Here is a 23,376-nt window from a genome sequence, read left to right on the forward strand (position 1 = left end):
GAGCCCGTACTCTCCACCCCGTGTTTCGCTGTTGCTGATGATGGTACTCATATTTCTCCACCAATTCACTCTTGGGAACCGATTTCTCTTCCGCTCCTCCAGAAATATTTACATGAAATTAAATCGGGTTCCCCCAATGACCCACTGCCCCCTCAAATAATGGCCTCCCTGGACCCAAATTTGCTTCAGATCATACTAGATATGTTGAATGCCTCACTGGAGGAGGCTTCAGTTCCCAGCGAATGGAAACATGCAATGGTGGTTCCATTGCTAAAGAAGGCCAATGCGGATTCTAATAACCCCTCTAATTTTCGTCCTATCTCTCTCCTCTCTTGTTATTCTAAAATTCTTGAAAAACACGTGAATTCTTCTCTCACCTCTTATGTTGAATCTTCTCACCTTCTTCACTGCTCTCAGTCTGGGTTCAGGGCTGGTTTCTCCACGGAGACTACGCTTCTTGGCGTGTCTGAGACCATCAGGAGACAGGTGGACAATGGGGAGACTGTGGCACTCATCTTGCTTGATTTGAGTGCCGCATTTGACACCGTCTCCCATTCCATCTTATTGTCCACCTTGCAATCCGTGGGGATTGTTGGCCCAGCCCTGGCTTGGATTGCTAGTTTTCTTTCTAATCGCACCTTCCAGGTCTTTTCTGCTACTTCTGTTTCTTCTATCTACTCTTCCCCTCACGGTGTTCCCCAAGGGTCGATTCTTAGTCCCCTTTTCTTTAATCTTTATGTGAGACCGCTTGCTTTCTTGGCAGAGCAAGCGGGTCTCACAATATATTCTTACGCTGACGATACTCAAATCGTCTATTCACTTTCCACCAAGAATCACTCGCCTTCCTCCTCCTTGCAGACAGGTTTGGAACAGATCGCCAATTGGATGCAGAGACATAAATTAAAACTCAATGGGGACAAAACGGAGCTGCTCCTATTCGGTCCCAATGCACCTTTGTGGGGCCCGCAACATTGGCCTCTGCAGATGGGCCCTTTACCTACCCCCTCAGATTCTGCCCGTAATCTCGGGGTTCTGCTTGACAACCAGTTGTCATTGAAGCAACATGTGGTAAAGGTCTCTGCCACCTGTACTACCATCATCAGGTGGCTTAGAAAAATCACATGGATGCTCCCAGTGGATACCCTGAGAACCGTGGTCCAAGCCCTTGTCATCTCCCGGATGGACTACGGGAACGTACTACTCCTGGGCGCCTGTAAGGAGGTATTAAAGAAACTTCAGGTTGTTCAGAATATGGCTGTGCGCCTGATATGTAACCTACCCGCTAGATCTTCGGCCACTACCCATCTGCACAAACTGCATTGGTTACGAATTGAGAGCCGTATAAAATTCAAAGCCCTCTGCATTATGCACCGTATTAAAATGAACAAAGCCCCGAAATATCTATCTTCCTTGGTCCAGCACTATGTCCCATCCCGCACTTTAAGATCATCTACCCAAAACAAGTTTCAAATTCCACGTGTTAAGCGAGCCAAGATGGGCGGACGTTCGTTCGCCTTTCTGGCCCCCTCTTTATGGAACTCTATGCCCCAATCCCTGCGCTCGGAAGTCTGTTATATGACATTCCGCAAAGGTATTAAGACTTGGCTTTTTAACATGTAACTGCCATGCCCATGGTTTTCTTCACTGTTCCATCCTCCGTTTGCTACAGCGCCGGGAAACCTTCGGGTAGCTGCGTGCTCAATAAATGCAATTATAATAATAATAATAATACCGTATTGGAAATTAACTGATCGACTTTCTTACATGTGATATCACTGAATCTAATTGATCTTTTGAAATGCTTGACTTCTTCGGCAACCATGTATTTTATCCAGTAACACTTTGCGTTTGGGATTTTCATACCCAACTTATACTGCAAAAAAAAACTACAAACCCCCTGAATGTAGCATTGTGTTGAATGGAAAGCCAGGACTGGCTGAAGGTGTCATGTGATCCTCAATCCAGCACCATAGCCCAAAGCCTCAGCCCTAGTCTCCCTCCTCACACCATCCCACATCCTCAGTACACTCTGTGCTCTTGCATCGGCCCTGTTGTTACTGATGGAATTATTAAGCAGGCATTTAGTACTACAGAAAGAGCAGGTATTATGTGGGTCCCTTTGTAGAAATATGTGTATATATATGAAATGTTTGTAATTTGTATATATGAAGGATAAGAGGTTTTCTCATCTAATTCCTGGGTGATGGTGAATAGTGTGAGTGAGTGCAGTGAGAGTTGTGCAAGAGTAGGGTGAAAAATATGCCAAGTGGTTGTAGGGTGAGCTGCATGAATACAATGTGAGAGGAGGGCCTATGTAAGTGTTGGGTGAAAGGACTGCATGCAGAGTGAGAGGAGAGAGTGCAGCAAGGTGTGAGCTATGTAAATGCAGGGTAAGTGGTGTGCCTGTGTGTGAGTGCAGGGTGAGCAGCGAGAGTGAAGGGTGAGCTGTGAGAGCGACCCGTGAGTGCAAGTTGAGAGGGGTTAGTGGTGTGTACCTGTGAGTTCAGGTAGACTATTTTGCCAGTGTGCAGGCAGGATGAACAAGGAGCCTGTAATAGTGCAGGCTGAGAGATGTATCAGTAGGAGTGCAGGGTGAGAGGAGTCAGGTTAGGGTGAGTGATATGCCTGTTTCCATGGTGTGAGTGCAGCATGAGTGTTGTGCTCATGTGACTGAATGGTGAACTGTGTGAGTGACAAGAGAAAGTGTCTATGTCTGCTATGTGCCACTGTGATAGTAGGATGAGAGGAGTGACTGTAGGGTTAGTGATGTGATTGTATGAGTTTGAGTGAGGGTGAAAGTGAAGACTGGGAGGAATGAAAGCATGGTGAGTGATGTTCTTGAGATTTCAGAGTGAGCAGTTAGAGTGAAAGGTGAGTGAAGTGTCACATGAGTGCAGGGTGAGTAGTGTGCTCATGAGACTACAAGGTGAATGCAGGGTGAACAGCATGAGTGAATGGTGAGGGTGTGAGTGCAGGGTGAGCAGTGAGCTCGTGACCGCAGATTAAGTGGAGGGAGAATGGGGCAAGTTCATGGCGAGTGGCGTGAGTGCAATGTAGTTTCTGTGAGTGCAGGGTGAGCAGTGTGTACAGGTGGGCGCAGGGTAAGAGTAGGATGAATGGTGTGAGAGCATGGTAACAGCGGGAGTGCATGGCATTCAGTGTGAATACAGTGTGATCGCTGTGAGTGCAGGGTGAGCGTGAAGTAAAGGTTGATTGGTGAGAATGAGGAGTCAGTTGCCTGAATGCAGGATGTATTCCCAGACATTTTGAGCAACTCAGCATGTTATTGACGGTGGGTGAGTAGTGTTTCAGATATAAGTTAAACTAATATGGCATCATTCAGGGAAGGTGGGTGGAGGACATAAGTAATTGCTGATCCTGCAACAAACTTTCAGTCTTGTGATCAGAGCCAAGGTACTGGAACAAATGGGAAAAAATCACAAAACCTCATTAACAAGTTTACAAAAGCATGTAAATAGCCTTTTGAAGACCTGTGAAATACTCTAGTGAGGCTGAGATAAGATGCCAGACACTGCCCAGAAGAACCCACAACACCTCAAGAACTGTGTGTGTGTCCTGTAAGTTGCTGCAGCCCAGGCTGGGACACAAAATGGGGGGGGGGGGGGGGGTAGATTTGGGATAAAGCCCTTTTAGCCCTTTTGGCACCGCACAGATAAACAAAATAAAAGCATCTTATATATAGGTAGGTAGGCACTTAGTCAATAATGTTCTTGTGTTTTTAAATCTACTTGAAAGTTCTTTCCTTTGAAGCACGTATACAGGGCCGGCTTTAGGGCAATGCCGCTAGTGCGGCCACACTGGGTATGGACCTGTAGGACCTGTAGTGGGGGTGCTGACCTCAGTTTTACAATTTATTACAAAATGCTGTATATTGATGCATAATTCACAACAAGAGTAATTAGTAAAATGTTGAAGGCAGACACCACATTAGTCATACAAATAGAGTAAATTATTCTCATACCCAATGGAGCTTAGACATTATCTGATAATGCGGATAATCTCTCAAAATAGAGGTAGATGAATAAAAAGTGCAAATGAATTAATGGAGTTGTGGTTTCCATTTCAAAATGCTGAATAGATGTACAATATATATTTTAAATACATCCAGAAATAACTGAGCCACAAATGTACTTTAGCTCAATATAAAGTATGTGGAATATCTTTCTTTTTTTGCAGTTGTAATTCATGTGGTAGCTTCTTTCAAATAAAGGGTCGAAACATGGATGAGTCATAGACGCCCTTGGTGTACCAGGAATAACCATTTAAACCACAAATCCAGGAACCTTCAAAGAAGGTACATCAAAGCAGGGAAGAATCATGTGAAATTGCCCGGAAGACAGTGTACTGTTTAATGACCGTACCCATCCGTGTCACCTCAAAATAAATGCACATTTCAATCAATCAATCAATCACCGCATTTGTATAGCGCACTACTCACCCGGAGGGTCTCAAGGCGCTGCCTTTAATTGTTTAATTGTTAAATATTTAAAGAGCCCAAGATTTCTGGAAATCAGGCATACAAAGTTAAGAGGTATGGATGAGTAACTGTTTACAGGGGAATGTAATCAGCAACATTGATGTTTATCTGTTATATTATTCCTTATTTAATTAAAAAGAAGCCCACTGATAATCCAACAAATAGTGTACATCCTGTAATAAAGTTGGAGAAGACACAGCATCCCTGGGAAAAGCCCTGCCACGAAGGAAGATTTCCTGTGCACAAGAACCTTAAAATGGGCTGTAAAGGTCAGGAATGATTACTCCGCAGAAACAGGTTCCCAAAGGATCAATGAATTGTGATATGCGACTAATGATCCTGGAAAAGGGGAGATTAGATGAGGATTTGACGTCAGAGGCATGTCTTTGGTAAATGAACCCCTCGGGAGATGGTCATTTGTCCAGCATGCTTCCCTATAGTTATGGCAATTAAGTAAATGAGGAGCTTCCTGACCCTTGGGTTAGCAGGAAGTCTCCTCATTGTTCAAAGGCATAAAGGGTGTGGCGTAGACACCTTTACTCATGAAGTCCCTTGGCAAAAGACCTTCGACTATGGCCCGCAATCATACAGTCAAAAACACAGAGGCAATAATCGCATTACAAAAATAAACACATGCACAGAATCAGACAAAAATACAGAGGCATATGTAGATACTGAATACCCATTCATGGATATCTGCGATGGAACTAAAGAAATGAAACTGTAAACATACATCTTTGTGGGATAGTAAAACAAATGAAAATTACAGTCTCAACATTTCAGTTCCAAAACAGATAATAGGAAGCATCAGAATCTAAAACTGTGAGAAAGAGAGGACAGGTTAGAAGGCGGGTAGCAAGCAGACCTTAAAGAGGAACTAAATGGAGCTGTGTTATAGCAATGACCCGAATAGTTGAATGCCTGAATTTTCAAAGGTGATTCTTTTTGTACTGACCACAACTAAGTACATCTTTCATGTTAATCTGATTCACAGAAAGACTTTTTAATTATGTCATGTATTATTTGCAATTAATCTTCATCATAATTTATAAATGTTTGCATAATTCACAAACATTTTCAAACATACACATGCATTATTTCTACACTTGCTGTATTATTTGTAAAATTTGGTGGATTTCGCAAAATATCTTGGCTTGGACTTGCTTTCTTAACCCTTCAAGTTCACACACTAACAATTACGAAGAGTACTGATGCGGAGAATGAGGCATTCACTATAATTTTTTTATAATTTCTGTTTAATAAAAATATGTTCACTTAGCTGAATAGCCACTAGAGTTATGCAATTCTGTGGAGGCAGTATTTTCCGCATAATTATGGTTTTGACATGTTTGCAACATAATCCATCATCTACGGCGTAATTTGCAGATTCTAACCAAAAACTTGTTTGTAGCTCTAATGGATCAAAAGTTATTAAAAAATTGCAACGTGTGCTACCATGCAACGGGAAAGCCTTTGCAAAGATTGACTCATTACCTTTCAATTCCTTATTAATGCATTTGAGTGTTAAACTGTTAGTAATGAGGTGAAACCTTTGCCTAGACAGTCTTACCATGTAAACATGACAAAATGATGAAGTAATACTACCAAAACATATGCTGCATTATGTTGCAAAATTGTAAAATGTTTGTGAATCCACACATTTAAGACCATGGGGGAACCTTTCAAAATGCAGATATACTCAGCCTGTGAAGGGTTTGTTTGGAATAGGTTATACAGTATTTAAATGTCTATGCTCACCGTACGTACTATTTATTAGCAAATGTCCAGGGTGTACTGTCTTTTTTTGTTTTCTCAAGCTGTAAAGTAGTGATTGCAACACACTGTAACTTTTGTACTGTTTTTAAATAAATATACACACTGCTTGGAGTATTTACTTTGACTCTCCTCGTGAGTACTGTGTCCATAGCCTCTTTGTAATGAATTTAGTTCTGAGGTAGAGTGCTTTTGATAAAAGCAGATTTTACAGTAATATCTGGACATACTCATCATTAACATATATGGATTCTACTATATTTCTTTGAAAAAGACGGCATCCTGGTTGTGCAACATTCATTTGATTACCCGTTCAATTGTACTCTTTTGGATGAGCTAGCTTGAATATTATTTGTTTGGTCGGCCCGTGAGGATACAGTATTTCGTTGGAGAGAGTAAGCTGTTTAAGGGCCAAAAGACACAGGGGCATATTTACAAGCCCCTATAGCCACAGGAACGTCACTTCTAGTGACATTGAGGTGGCGATAGGCACTTCGCCTTATTTACAAGACAGCATTAAGCCACTTAACAGGGCTTAACACTGACTTGTAAATAAGGCCCCCTCTCATGCTGTGTTTAGCGTGAAAGGGGAGGGCATTGGGTGTTGCGATGGGCGTTCCATATCAACACCTATTGATTTTGACGCTACCCCCTATTTACAAAGGTGGTTTACATAGGAGGCAGCGCCAAAATGAAGACCAGGGAAAACCTGGTCTTAAACAGGTGAAATGGGGAGAAATGATGTATTTCTCCTCGTTTTTGCTCTTTCCATGTGTGCTGCTTTCTGCAGCACATGTGGAAACAGCAAAACACAATTGATTGTTTATGTGCAGGAAGGTCTCCCTTCCTACACATAAACAATCATTAAAGCAGCAGACATAAACATTACAAAACACCATTTAAAGATTGTTTATGTGCAGGAAGGGAGACCTTCCTGCACATAAACAATCTTCCTCTCAACGCAGACACCCTTATATTAGGTGGAAGGGTGCCCGCATTGGCGCAAGGCTGCTAAGTTTAGCAGCAGGAGGGGGAAACCCATGGCTGCACAGCATTTTTGTAAATGTGGTGCAGCCCTGCATTTCTAAAGTGACAGAGCGTGCCGTTAGCTTTCTAGGCTTAACAACACGCTTCGCCTTGAGAGTACAGAATCTTTTAACACACTGAACTGTACTGCTTTGTGGGACGTGCCCAGTTTGGGTAGTACTCATATGGATATAGCCAAGTTGTATTTCGACCTTCTCCTTTCTACACGGTTAGTTTGGTTGTCCTCGACTAGTAAAGCATTTATAAGGACATACCCGGTCTCCTCCATGATGCAGCCAGCCAGAGATTCTGTGCAGTCGCATTCTTCAAGCACAACCCCAAAATTTCGAAAGACGAAAGTGTAGCATGAAAAATATAGAGAGTAGGAGAAAGGGAAAACAGTTCATTAGCAATACATTTGTTTTCCCGCTCGTATGCGCATTTTATTTTATATACTGCAATCATATTTAACAGCTAGAATTCACCTGCAAGGGTTGTATGGTCGCATACTAAACCTATGAAAACCATTAAACAATTTTCAGATGGTCAGACGTGGCATGGCGTTTGGCTTCTAAATTGTATTAATGCAGTGACATTGATGACCTAATATATATAATACAGTAAATACTTTTACACAAACACAGAGAAGCAGGGTATCAGCGTGCGTGCATGCATCAAAAACAGCCCATACTGTTTTACAGTGAAATATATGAGAACGGTAGAAACTTGGGGTACGTACTTGGCTTCCTAGAGGCGGGCTCCCACTGAATTCCAAGGTTCTGTGCCAAACTCTGAGATAATTCCTGCGCTTTGGCCCACTGAAGCCCGTACTGTTATCAGAGTAACCGAAGACACCCAAAAACAAACACAAAGACACAAATGACTTATTAGAAAGAGGTTTGCAATACTCAGTGCACATTCTGTTTTTAAGTCCAGCATTCAAGACCTCTTTTATATACTTATATGTGTATGTACTTTGTGGGGTCTGGAGATCAGCCCTAGGACTTGTCTGCTTCCGCTTACGGACTTTCTGTTCAACTGCTTCTATTTAACTGTCTAGATAGAAAACAACCAGCAGAGGTCAGTAAAATACCAGAACTGCTTTCTGCTGAGGAACCTTTTTTTATTTTTCTGGCAACTGCATCTATTTAACTTTCTTGATAGAAAACGACCATCAGAGGTCAGTAAAATACCAGAATCATTTTAGCATTCTCTAGATTCCAGGCCATAGAAATTCTCTTCCACTAGCACCCGAAGACAGTAATATATTTTTTTTAATCTTGTCTTTTCATTGATATGACCACTGAAAGCCCTGATTGCAATACACAACACACACCAGAATACAAAACATCATCACCAATATGAATCACTGACCCAACCTACAAGACATTGCCATTATTTGAAGATTTCATTATTTATTTTCACAAAAACTGTGGGGCATATTTCCAACGATTAGCGATATTTATCACTAACTAGGCTTAGCAACGAATTTTTTATCGCTAAGCATCGCCGGAAATTATCGCTGAGATAATGTGCTATTAGCAACGTTTATCTCCAAAGCGATACATTTTCCCAAACCGCTCGCCATCGCCTAAAGCTGTCGCTAACTGCTGTTAGCGACAGCTTGCTAATAGAGCGATAGAATTATCACCACTTAGCGGCCGAAAACGGCTGCTAAAGCGGCGATAATTGCCTATCGCCCTGCTTGGTAATATGCCCCCTAGTTATTAATGAAGATCTTTTTATCTCCAGGCTTCTCTTATTGGAGGGAGATTGTGTAGTACCAATGGCACAAGAAATAATAATGTTAAAAGAAAAAGAGAGACGTGTGGGGGGAGTGGGCAGAGAGGGGCTAAAGTGCATTGTCAAGTTCATGTTTCCAGCAAACAAGAAAGAGGGCCATGGTATGTCTTAGGGGGACTCCTCATGATGAGCAAAGTCTGAAGGTCGTTGGGGACATGCATGTTTTCAGGGTACGGATTTTATGCTTTATCATCACAGACCTATAAGGGAAATTAACTCTGTCACAGTCAGATTTTTTATTTTCCTTGTACAACAGGATGAGTGGTGCATGGACATGGCTTCCTTTTTTATTTAAATCACTTTTTATTCATATTCTGCTTGCTACTTGTGTCTCTAAGTGAGGTGGTGTCCGGCTCTTGATTTTGATTATCTCCTTTGTTGTGTTAGTTTGTGTTGTCTGTTTAGCTTATTTTTACCTCCTTGATCCATATGTCTCTCTGTGGAGCAGGATCTGCTATTTCCTGAGATTGGAGTTACCATGCCACCCTCCTTAACAATGGCACTAGCTGCAGACATGTCTAGAGTGTGTGCTACTGTCCTGCAAAAAGGAAAGTCAATTTATACTCATCTGCTGATGTCTATGGAAGGGTACTTGTTCTAGCTTTTAACTGGGGCTGTTTGAGTGACCATGTAGTCATTATTTTACCTTGAATACCTTCTTACAGATGTAGGAATCACAACATTGACAAATCAGATGTGTATACTCCTATTCCTAACATAGAGCTTCGTCTGCTTCTTCCTCTAAGACTAACAACTATTTTCCTGGGGTATCAAGTTTGCCTGCTGGGCTACTTAATGCCCGCTCAGCTGTAGCGTAAAAACATCTATTGAAAAAACGTTTTGGGATGAAAATTTAGACATCCTATAGATCTCACAAACTTGGTGTGCCACAGATTGCCAAGGATTGCTCCCTGCTAACCAAGTATTTTGGTTTTCCAACTTGTAAATTCTTGAGTCAGGACTCTATTGAGAAGAACATGTGGCATGGATCTGACTCTCATGTGGTGAGGCATGCAGACGTAGGTGTGCACACATTCAGGGGCATTAATAGTACTGGTGGTAAAGGAAAAGGTGATGTTCGTAATAGTGGTGGTGGTAGCTGGGGTGAAAAAGTGGTGGTATTTATGGTGACAGTAGTGGTAAGATGGTGGCTGTGGGCGCATGGTGGTGATGGAGCTGGCAGTGGTAATGGAGGTGGCAGTGCTGGTGGTGGTGTTAATTGTAGTAGTAGTATTGTAGTGGTAATTGTGATAATGGTGAGGGCAATATTGGTGGTTGTGGTAATAACGATGGTATTGAAAGTGGTGATGATTATGGATTATGCTCCCATCCTCACTTTAACATTGAAAGAAAAAACAGTGGCAGTAAAAAATATAATAAATTGGATTCTTTATAGAAATCAGATGCTAAAAAAGAATTGAATATGTGAAGCTTGGACATTCTCCATGTAGGTGAACGGGTAATTCCGGCTCTCCAGTTTGCGGATGATGCTGCTCTATTAGCTAGAATGGCGATTGGCCTACAGCATCTTTTAACAACCTTTGCTGAGTTTATGAAGTCTTTGGACTTGGATGTTATTTTTTCTAAGTCCCACACCATGATTATGGGGGTAAAGCGCAAGAAATGTAAAACTCAGTATTGTAAAGGGAATAAAATAACACGGGTGGCATTGTTTTTATACCTAGGAGTGTTATTTGATGAAAAGGGTACATGGGTCCCACAAATGAAAGCCTAAAGAAATGCAATGGCCAGATCTACCATTGCTGTCCTAGATTTTGCTCATAGATTGGGATCGGAGCCAATGCACGCTGTGTTAAACATCTATAGGGCTAAATGCCTCGCTATAGCAAACTATGGTTCTGATCTCTAGAGATACAGAGAAGCTGGTGATATCCAAATAGTGGAAAATAAATTCCTTAGAAATCTTTTATTCGTGCCACAATCGACATCTAGATACATTATCCACCAAGAATCAGGTTCTGGGTTCATATCAGATATTATAGGAATGGCACCTTTACTTAAATGGATAGGTATTTGGATAAACCCGGAGCTTGGGATGAACCGCGAAATTATTTGCGACTGTTTAGCTCTTGACCTAGCAAATAGTAACCCCTGGCTAAGCTACGTGAAAAGGACTGCATCTTATTTGGGGAGAACAGAGCTATTTAGGTTGCCAGAGAAACTCCTAAAGGTAGACATGCTCTGGGCTAAAAGCACGTACCTGCAGTTATCACATATGGATAGAGAGGCTAGGGAATTAAATAAGCCTCTTGTGTGGGCACACCAGTTGTTATCCACTTCACAAACGATTTAACCATATCTAAATATAGTCACTAACCAGCATCATCGTTTCCTGCTGGTGAGATTTAGATTGAATCAATTACATTTACTCCTTGCTTAACCAATGGGATGGAAAAACCTGGAGGACATGAATATTTGTACTTGTGATAATTTTTCTACTAAGGAATCTATGCATTGTGTCTTATTTTGTAAGCATTTTTTTGCACATCTAAAATCAGTTCATTTTACCCATTTTAAAAGGCAAAGGTTTTATACAGGTCAGATCTGCTTTTATATATTTGCAAATGTTGAACAATGTTTGGGAAATTTTTAACATAGCTAGTTTTTTGACCGCAGGGGTCAGAAGAAGGAAAAAGAGAAGGACCACTATTAATTAGTACATTTAAATACAATGAATTATTCCTGTGATCTACATCTCACTTTATCTGTACTTTGTGATGATTGTGTTTTTGTAATATTTGTAAGAAAATGTTATTGTGTATTTAATGTAGTATGCTTTTATGGTTTTAATTAACCGAATAAAGTGAATTTGACTGCCTGACTGAATATGTTATCATAGAGATTTTTCAGGTGTAAAATAGTCCTTTATGCATTGCAATGTAAGAATTCTACAGGAAGCAGAATAATACACTAAACAACCAATAGTATGAGGTGAAGGAGTGTAGCCATCATTTTTAATACTAACTTCCAACTTCATTTGAGCCCTTCTGAACAATACAAAGGAGCTAAAGTTAGTGCCCAACGTAAAATTGATTGCCTTCTCTAAATTGGGTTTTGTTCTTTTGAATCCTCCCATCTTTATACCAAGAGTTCTTTGTGTGGATGACAAGGTGTTGGTTCCCCTAGGGCACTATTGAATTTTGATGAATACTTGAAGGATGAAATCTGATTTTTTTGCCTCAGTTGTAGATGTGACTGAACATACAGAATATTTTATGGGTCCTGTTGGAAAATGGCCCACTCTGAAGGGTCACTCCAGTTTGTTTTTTCCTTTCTCCTACTCTTTTTCTTTACCTGTTTTTGCTGACTTTAGGTCTTACCGCACTTTACCACTGCTAACCAGTGCTAAAGTGCATATGCTCTCTCCCTAAAAGATGGTAACACTGGCTCATATGCAAATGACATAATTAATTTATTTGTTAGACCCTTGTAATGAGCAATACATGTGCAAAGGGCCTGTAAATTAAATATTACTAGTTGGCCTGCAGCACAGCTTGTATCACCCACGTAAGTATCCCTCTAACCATGACTCAGGCCCACCAGCAGGGCCTGTGTTGCAATTTACAGGCACTTCGACTTGTCATTTAAAACCTTTTCCAAGCCTTCAACTCACCTTTCATTACACATGTCACTTCTAAAGTAGGCCCTAGGTAACCCATATGGCAGGGTGCCGTGTTGATAAAAGGTAGAACATGTATTTTTATGTTTTGCATGTCCTGGTAGTGAAAAACACCCATTTAGCCTTTCATTACTGTGAGGCCTATTCCTCTCATAGACTGACATTTGGAATCCCATGGAATACCCTAAAGCTGTAATTCCAGATTAGAAAGAGGTAGCTGCATCATGTTTCATATCTCTGGAGTGATAATGATAAATCCGCTCTACTGATAAGGCTGGATTTCACATTATTTTTTTAGAAATACCACTTTTAGATAGTTGGGCATTTCTCTGCTCTTACTGCTCTGTGTGCCTTGCAGTCTGTCTCTAATACATGGCTGGGTGAAAGCTACACTTTGGGCAATAATTTCAAACAGCCACAAACACAGGAAGTCTTGGAATGGCTGAGTACCCATCTACATAATCTGTGCTCTGATTGCCCTTCCTGTGCGGGAAAGGGCTAACACTTGTGTCAGACCCACACAAAGGACTGATTACCCCCACCAGGTATCCTGGCAGACAAGATTGGGTTGAAAGGGATACTTGTGCACTTTGAAACCCCTCTTTGAAGTCTCCCTCACTTCAAAGGCACATTTGGGTATAAGTGCTGGGTTTCTAACCCTACCAAGACAGTACACTTCTGGACCTGTGACCACTCTATGAGGAAGAGGAGCCATGGTGCTGATAATAGGACTTCTACTCTGCTGGACTGCTGCTTTACTGAACTCCTCCTTTCTGTGCTCTTGCTGTTTTGATCTTCCGTGCAGCCTGTTGTTCGGCCAACTGGGTGGGATGGACTGGAATCACTTGCATCCAGAGGGACACATAGGGATTGCTGGCTTGTCGCCTTTTCCAAGTCTCAGGGATATCAAAGACTTGAACCACTTGCATCTGCATCTGGACTCTACAAGCCGTGAGTCTGCCCTGCCAAGTGTTGGCATCCCAGTCCTGGACACTTGAAAGTGACGCCTTAAGGTGCTTAACAACCTGAACTCATACATCCACATCGGTTTTGCTGTCTCTCTGCCGCAGTGTTGGTCGGAACCAGTGCCCTCTCACTGTTATGTGTATTCGGCTTGGCACATTGCCACCATTACATGGAAGATCTTCATCTACACATCTCGTCCACAGCCTGAACTACACAGACTCATAACGACAACATCACCCCGATCGTTTTAATTCCATGCAGCTTCATATTTCAATGTCTATTGAAAGAATTCTTATCATTTTGGTCTTGTTTTATTTTGAAAATCATACTTTATTTTTCTAACCTGTTGTGGAGTCTTTTTGTGGTGTTGTCCCTGTTTACTGTATGTCTTATTGAAAAAATACTTTGCAAATTGCCTTTTAAGTTAAGCCTGTCTCCTCTGTGCCAAGCTAACAGAGGGTGAGCACAGGATAAATTAGGTTGTGTTGTGACTTACCCTAACTAGGATTGTGGTCCCTACTTGTACAGGGTGCACACCCCTGCAAACTAGAGACCCCATTCCTAACCGGTCCTTCCCATAAAGTATGTCATACACTAAACCTTATGCTCAATACATCATATAGAACCAATACAGCTCCTATTAGTAGGATACGGTGGTCACTATTTGAGCCCCTTTAAAATCATGTATTTTCAGAGATCAAACCAGTATAAAAGAACACAGGCTAGGTCAGATGAGACCAAACCAGAGGAAAAAAGGTCAGGTCCTTAACTTGTTAAACCATTTGTAAAGAAAGTGGGAATATTAAGTCATTTGTCAAATATGAATGATCCTATTGAATGATTCAATTATATCACACCGGCCAGTACTTCTCCACTGAGTGAGCTAGCTCAAAGAGAATTCAAACTTATTAAACATAAATGTATACAATCCCACTAACTCACACCTGAGTTTACGGAGGAGATGTCCCAGATTCTTAAACTAAAAGTCAGAATTGTGGTTCCAAATTACACTGTTTATACTGAATGCAACACTGCAAATATAATTAGCCAATCACAGTTGACAAAAATAAATTGTACTTGCTAAACATTTCAGGGCAGATGATGCATTGTATGCTCAGATTGAAATCTTGGTTTGTATAATCCTACTTCCTTCAGTTAAAACGTTATTCCATCACACAATCGAGTTGAACCTGTTTCAGATTTTTCCCACAATGAAGTGCAATTAATCAGATTTGACATCATGCATGAGAAAATCCAGAGACCTGTTAATAATTCCTTGAAGTGAAATAAAGTTAAGACTCAGCAGTTGAAGCGCAACAAATATAAGCCTCTGAACTACACAGTTTGTGCAAAGCTTGTGCAATGATGCAAGCCAATTGACTTTCCTATGGATCCCCGAAAAAATATTTTCAGGTCGAGAGTGTATTTGCCCTTATAAATAGTTGTTAAATCCCATAGCTATTCCTAAAGAGTTGAAAACAGCCATGAAAACAACATTAGATTCTATAGACCCTGTTAATTTCTGTCCTATTTCCCTTCTGCCATTCCCCTTTATTATCGTCAAGAGACCAGACACCCAGGAGCCTCAGAGATATGCAGAATGCCAATTAAATAAGGACCCCCAGGCCAGGTTTCGTCCAGGCCCTGGAAAGAAGTTATTAGTCACTTATGTGAACATTTCGAATCATGGATTGCTGTAGATGGTCACTGTGGCACAGGCCTTTCATCAAGTTTCTGCAACAGCGTCTATTGACCTCAAGCCCTATATTTAGCACTCCTGCCTATAAAGGGCTTTGCCTTTCAGTAAATCATATATTCTTACAAATAGATTCCAGCATGTTCAAATAAGCACTTTGACACCCTTTATTAAATTTGTTAATTGGTATGTTCCACAAGACTCATCGTCCTTATCACTTTTTTCATCTTCTATGAGATGTCGTTATCTACTGTATAAAGTGGTATTCTCCTTTATATATGCAAAGGATGCCTAATTCTTGCTGTATGTATAAATCATACAGGAAACTTCCAAAAAGACAGTTTCTCAAGTTCTTGGTACTAGCCCCAGGTGGATGAACACGAATAGTTTAAAGCTTAATCTAATAGGAACATGTAGTTATTACTGATTCAAAGGTTTTTGGAAATGTCAGGGACAGTAGTCTACTATCTAGCTCTATGAGTAACTTTGCAAAAGTGATATGGAGCACGAGAGTAAAAATTGCTTCCAATGCTGTCATTGCCTACTAAGATTTCTGCAGTCTCTTGGAATTATTTCATAAGGAAAAAGCTTCTCAGATTTCCCCATAAAATTCAGTTACCTAATGTTTTGTGAATGTGAGACTGAATTTATTCAGGGCCCCAAATAAATCTGTACACATACTGCAAAACAAACAAAATGCAACGGGACAGGTCATTTTTGGGTGTAGGAGCTGATTCCATTTCTGTTCTTATCCACCAGATTCTCTGGCTGCAATATAAGGTGTGCATTCAAAACTTTGTGTGCTATGCTCCATATTCTTTCTGTTTGGCCTAGCTTTCCTACAAAGAAATTTTAGATATATTTTCCTTCACATAATATTCACTCTATTTCAAGTTAATTTCAAGTCCTACCTTTGGGGCTGATTAGGATGGCAACACCCTATCGGAAATCAGCAGCACCCGACAGTGGTCCCAAAATAGGCATTATGATGCGACCACGGCAGTCGCAATGCCTATACTTTGCATTGCGGCGGGTGATGCTGGCTGCACCCACCGCCATGCAAAATAGGGCCACCTGACATATCCCTGCACTACATGGCAGGCTGCCACATGGTGTAGGGATATGTAAGGGGAGCACCATATGATGCCCCCCAGTGCCCATATCGGAGGGCCAGGGAGGAAGGGGGGCCTGCCACGTGCCCCCTATGTCCCTTTGCGCCTGCCTTTTCATGGTGAGTTAACCGCAAGGAAAAGGCGGACGGAATGGGACATTGTAACGCACTACTGCAGTGCCTGGCTAGCACCGCCACCACGGTAGGAAATACAACCCCCCTCTGCCACACCAGTAGGCTCAAGGAGCCCATTGGCTGCGTGGTGGTCAGTCTTGTCAACAGCCAACCATCCGCCCGCCATTGAAATATGGTGGGCAGATAAGATGGTTCCGATGGTGGTGGGCAGCCGTCAGTGGAGGTCCCATTTTTTTTTTCTGCCATTGGTAACAACCGCTTTTGCGCCAACTCGCCACCCCCACCCCCCTGTTTCACTTCTGTATCCCTGGTTTTTCCCGCCACCTTGTCCCGAGGACACGCCCCCCCGCTGCCCCGCTCCCGCATCACAGCTGCTCCTCCCTCCCTCCCCCTCTTAATAGCATCCACCGCCCGGAACGGCAGCGGATGCGCGTAGTGGGTGCGCCATTCCGCGCCTGGTCCACGCCAGGAGCCAGAACCCCTGGATTTCGCTCATACCACAACGCCAGATTTCATTACGACGCCAACACCCTCCTCGCCCTCAACACCGTCCGAGACCTACGATGCTTCCAGGCCGCCCCGAAACGGACCCACGGACCCTTCTCCTGCCACACCTGCAAATTCACATGCAACAGAACCACCAAAATCCCAAAGATCAGACCCAACTACCTCCGCTGCATACCTCTTAACACACACTCTGCACGCAAACACGCCATCGAGCTCTGGGACCTGCTCGACACCACCGCCCCAGACGTTGCCTTCCTGACCAAGACCTGGTAGAACGACTCTTTGGCACCTGACATCACCATAGCATTCCCGGACGGCTTCAAGATCTCCCGCAGAGACCGAACCAACAGGATGGGAGGAGGAGTAGCCATCATTCACAAGTCCACCCTCCAGGTCCACACCCTCGCAGATGACTCCCTCAATGCCACCGAACACCTTCACTTCCGGATCCACACGGACCTCAACACCACCCTCAGAGGAACACTCATCTACAGACCTGATGGACCCAGGGCCCCCTTCAGCGATTCCGTCGTAGACCTCGCCAGCACCCACGCACACACCTCCACGGACTACATCCTCCTCGGGGACCTGAACTTCCACCTCGAGAACAACAATGATGCCAACTCCAAAGGCCTGATCGACAACCTCGCCAACTTCGGCCTCCGACAACTCGTCACCGAACCCACCCACGCTGCCGGCCACACGCTCGACCCCATCTTCTCCACAAGCACACACATTGCCTTCGACCACACCACCGAACTCCACTGGATTGACCACCGATGCGTCCACTTCACCTTCAAGAAACCAACCACGCACCACCACACCCAACAACTACCTCGATCCTGGAGCAAAGTCATCAAAGGCCAACTGACCTCCGCCCTCACCCAGAACCCACCCACCGACCACACAGACGCCGCCGCCCGAAACCTCAGACAGTGCATCGACGACTGCGCCAACACCCTCGCCCTGACCAAGAAACCCCCCACCAACCACCCCAGCAAGAGAGCCACCTGGTTCAACGAAGAACTTCAGATCTCCAAACGGAAATGCCGAAAGCTGGAGAAGAAATGGCTCCACTACCGCACACTAGTCAGCCACGCAGCCCACAAGGACGCCATCCGCAGACATCACCACCCCATCAGAACAACCAAGAGATCCTCATTCAAAACCCGACTAAAGAACAACGCACATGACAGCAAGGAACTCTTCAACATAGTTAAGGAACTCTCCAACCCCAGCACCAACACAAACGACATCCCGCCCTCCCAAGATCTGTGCGACTCACTGGCCACCTTTTTCCATCGCAAGATCCCCAACATCCACAATAGCTTTGACTCATCACCCCCCCCCCACCACAACAAACCACCCCACAAATGCCACCTGCACCAACAAGTTGACCTCCTGGACCCCCGTCAACGACGAAGAGACATGCAAAGTCATGAACTCCATCCACTCAGGATCTCCCTCAGATCCCTGCCCACACCACGTTTTCAACAAAGCTGACGCAACCATCGCGCCTCAACTGTGAAAGATCATCAACATCTCCTTCGACAATGTGACATTCCCGGAAAGCTGGATGCACGCCGAAATCAACACCCTCCTCAAAACACCCAAGGCTGACCCCAATGACCTCAAGAACTTCCGACCCATCTCCCTGATCCCATTCCCGGCGAAGTTCATCAAGAAAATCGCCAACATACAGCCGACCTGCCACCTCGAAGACAACAGCATCCTAGACCCATCCAAGTCCGGATTCAGACGCAACCACAGCACGAGACTGCCCTTATCGCCGCCACAGACAACATCAGGGGCCAGCTAGACAACAGCGAAACCTCAGCTCTCATCCTCCTAGACCTGTCAGCCGCCTTCGACGCGGTCTGCCACCGCACTCTACGAACACGCCTCCAAGAAGCTGGAATTCAGGAAAAGGCCCTTGACTGGAGCAATTCCTTCCTCTCCGGCAGAACCCAGAGAGTCCGTCTCCCACCCTTCCGCTCCAAAGCCACCGACATCATCTGCGGGTTACCCCAGGGCTCATCTCTCAGCCCAACCCTGTTCAATGTCTACATGGCCCCCCTCTCACAAGTAGCCCTCCAGCACGACCTGAACATCATATCCTATGCTGACGACACCCTGCTCATCCTCTTCCTCACCAGGGACCCGCACACCGCCAAAACCAACCTACACGAGGGAATGAAGGCCGTCGCCGAGTGGATGAGGAGCAGCCGTCTGAAGCTAAACTCATCCTAGGCCCAGCCCCCTCGGCCTGGGACGACTCCTGGTGGCCGACCGCATTGGGAGCAGCCCCGAAATCCTACAGACCATACGCACAACCTAGGATTCATCCTCGACTCCTCCCTCTCCATGTTGAAGCAAGTCAACGCCATCTCCTCCTCCTGCTACAACACCCTCCGCATGCTCCGCTGGATCTACAAGTAGATCCCAACAGAAACTAGAAAAACAGTCACCCAGGCCCTCGTCAGCAGCAGGCTAGACTACGAAAAACGCACTCTACGCAGGAATCCCTGCCACACACCTGCAAAGACTACAACACATCCAGAACGCCTCAGCCCGACTGATCCTCAACATCCCCCGCCGCAGCCACATCTCCCCACACCTAAGAGACCTGCACTGGCTCCCCGTCAACAAAAGGGTCACCTTCAAACCCCTCAGCCACGGACACAAAGCACTTAACAACATAGGACCAGCCTAACGGAACAACAGACTAAATTTCCAAACCCCCGCCCCCCAGCTCCGTTCCGCCAGCGTCGCCCTCGCCTCTGTCTCGCGCATCCAACGTACGACCTCCGGTGGCAGATCCTTCTTCTTCCTCACCGCCAAGACCTGGAACACCCTCCCCACCCATCTACGGCAGACCCAAGACCTGCTAACCTTCAGAAGGCTCCTCAAGACCTGGCTCTTCGAGCAGTAGCAGCACTCCCCCAACCCCCCTGCCTCAGCGCCTTGAGACCCTCACGGGTAAGTAGCGCCCTTTACATTTTGATTGATCATCATAGTCGGCCACTTAGGTACCAAAAGTAGGTAATTGGATCATTCACAGACCGGGGTTGAAAATGTTGGCATGCTCTGTCCTCGAGTCTATACTCTGAAGAAAACCTGATTCTTTCACAAATCAATCGACATGTTAGTTTCAGAGGGGTTCAGTCTCTCAAAGTCTATAGATTTTTTCCTCTCCCACACTATCAATATTTGCTTTTCTCTCAAAAGACTCAAGAGAGACATTGAGTTTTCAACAGCACTTTATACATTTATACAATTATAGCTAAAATCAAAAACATCCCCTCTACATCTCAGACAACGTATGATTCTCTACAAGGTGCTCAAATTGCATTCATAAATAGATCTCTGAGCATGTGTCATTATTAACATGTGGTCCAAGTTACAACATGACACAATACTTGAACAGCAAACGATGTCATTTACTACACAGAATATTGTATTCATAGCATTTTCCCAGAAACACAGAGGTTGCATTGAAACTGGACATTTCATGTGAAAACAGGAACGGGGGGAAGAAAAAGAGTCACGCCCAACTTTATACAAACAGAGTAATTACCTCATTCACTCCAACACCTCTGGCCAGGGAGCAGATGCCTCCAAAGTATCCCATGCTACTTCTTTTATGGTGGAAGGTCACATTCCTTCAAAGGAAGAGATAAATAATTAATGGGGAGTGAGGACCTGAAGCCATGTGGTCTAAAACTATACCTTTGGAGATTCAAATCAACATATACTGTTTTATGAATACATAATGAATTATAAGTCAGAGCCCAGGGCCGGCTCTAGGCTCATGGTGGCCCTGTGCAGGGAGCGTCCTTCAATCTGCTGTACTTACTGACCACCATTCCATTCGTAAGCAAGCAGGAAGGCAATGCTCACACTGAGTTATCAACCTAAAAAAAGAGTTGCCTAAAAGTAATCTGAATTTTTTTTAATTTTGTTTTTAGAAATGATGCAAATATATAAATTATTGGAACATAGAACACGCACTGCTGGAGAGGTTTATGAGGGCAATATGACTTGTCTCACAAACATAAAGAAAAGTGAGACAACTTTTGCAGCATGTAACCAAGGTCAAACATTTGTTCAATTTAGGGAATTCATGAAAGGACATTGCCTCTGTTGCCAGCAGGCCACACTGCTGAACAGGTGGAGCAAATAAAATGCGTGTCTACTCGTCTCCTGAACCTGCAGACGAGAAGGAGGACGGATAGTGGCCACGTGACTCTCCCCACCTCACTACATCAGTCATTCATTGTGAGAGAAGGAGGACTGATTTTTAGTTAGGAGTGAAAGATGTATTTTGGAGGCAGGATTCTTTGTTTTAAGATACAGAGTTGATGAGTAGAACAGGGTTGGTGTTCTCCTCATGGCGGTGATTGCAAGTATTTTCAAAATGCTGACAAGGTTAGCTAAAACTGCTAACTTTAATTAATATAAAATGGGAACATCTATGTGTGGGATGATAAAGGGGACATATTTGATATCTATATGTAATTATAGTGGTGATTATACTAACAAATTGTTGATTGTTGTCAGCATGTACTTGTACTGAGTGGAATTGGGGTGATCTGATCTACTTACTGACTGATCTGAAGAGAACATTGCTTTAATTGCCTTTTTTTATGTGTTGAGGAAACCGTATATATTGCTTTTGATTGTGTTGTGTGATTAAAAGTCAAGGCATTCATAAAAAATTTCACTTAGGGCATTTGATAACAATAATTGTCACATAAAAAGGGAACATTAGAGCGTGGTCTGGCTCTGTAGGAATGGTATCAAAATGCACACAGGTGTCCACCTATGTTACAGATTAATGTACTAGTTACAGACAAAAGGAACGAACACCTCTCTGGTATTAATATCAATGTGATTCAAAAGGCATCTTCTAAATGTTGTTCTGATTAGAAATCTTGTAAACAGAGCGATCTCGAATAGCACTCAAATCAAATGTATCCAGATGGTTCTCTGTACTGGGGTGAATGTATGACATTCTTCTGCATTCTGTCCATCAATTGTTGTTTTTGCTTTTGTCAACCCGAGTGGGACAGGTATGCTCAGACGTGAGTCCTGTGCTCTCCACACCACTGGAGTCAAGCTATCCTGGCTGAAGACGGCTGATAGCCAGAAACCGGTCCTAGGATGCTTGATTCCGGTCCAGGGAAGACATGGCTTGGCAGTTCGGGCTGGACTGTTCCCATGAGGCACTGGGTCAAGACTGATTTGCATATGGCGATGTCTGAACTGGGGTGGTGTGGAGTGCAAAAAAACGATGGATTTAGTCCCAGATCTCTGTACTGGGGTGAATGTATGACATTCTTCTGCATTCTGTCCATCAATTGTTGTTTTTGCATTTGTCACCCCGAGTGGGATGGGTATGCTCATACGTGAGTGCCGTGCTCTCCACATCACTGGAGTCAAGCTTTCCTGGCTGAAGATGGCTGATAGCCAGAAACCGGTCCTAGGATGCTTGATTCCGGTCCAGGGAAGACATGGCTTGGCAGTTCGGGCTGGACTGTTCCCATGAGGCACAGGGTCAAGGCTGATTTGTATATGGCCATGTCTGAACTGGGGTGGTGTGGAGTGCAAAAAAACGATGGATTTAGGCCCAGATCTCTGTACTGGGCTGAATGTATTACATTGTTCTGCATTCTGTCCATCAATTGTTGTTTTTGCATTTGTCACCCCGAGTGGGACGGGTATGCTCAGACGTGAGTCCCGTGCTATCCACACCACTGTGATCAACCTATCCTGGCTGAAGACGGCTGATAGCCAGAAACCGGTCCTAGGATGCTTGATTCAAGTCCAGGGAAGACATGGCTTGGCAGTTCGGGCTGGACTGTTCCCATGAGGCACAGGGTCAAGGCTGATTTCCATATGGCCATGTCTGAACTGGGGTGGTGTGGAGTGCAAAAAATCGATGGATTTAGGCCAAGATCTCTGTACTGGGGTGAATGTATGACATTGTTCTGCATTCTGTCCATCAATTGCTGTTTTTGCATTTGTCACCCCGAGTGGGAAGGGTATGCTCAGACGTGAGTCCCGTGCTCTCCACACCACTGGAGTCAAGCTATCCTGGCTGAAGGCGGCTGATAGCCAGAAACCGGTCCTAGGATGCTTGATTCCGGTCCAGGGAAGACATGGCTTGGCAGTTCGGGCTGGACTGTTCCCATGAGGCAAAGGGTCAAGGCTGATTTGCA

At 43.9% G+C, this 23,376-nt stretch overlaps 1 protein-coding gene across 1 annotated transcript in view; it reads right to left on the bottom strand.

Moving 5' to 3' along the window:
- ADAM23 (ADAM metallopeptidase domain 23) overlaps positions 1 to 23,376 on the bottom strand; it is a 748,300-nt gene that overhangs the window by 144,904 nt on the left and 580,020 nt on the right. The window contains exons 12-14 of the mRNA XM_078680301.1: positions 20,733 to 20,817; positions 8,037 to 8,127; positions 7,573 to 7,621 (exon numbers count right to left, since the gene is read on the bottom strand). Coding sequence (XP_078536427.1) covers positions 7,573 to 7,621; positions 8,037 to 8,127; positions 20,733 to 20,817 — 225 coding nt within the window. The remainder of the gene's footprint in view (positions 1 to 7,572; positions 7,622 to 8,036; positions 8,128 to 20,732; positions 20,818 to 23,376) is intronic.

Source organism: Lissotriton helveticus, chromosome 3_1 (assembly GCF_964261635.1).
Source record: "Lissotriton helveticus chromosome 3_1, aLisHel1.1, whole genome shotgun sequence".
In the NCBI taxonomy this organism is placed as follows: Eukaryota; Metazoa; Chordata; class Amphibia; order Caudata; family Salamandridae; genus Lissotriton; species Lissotriton helveticus.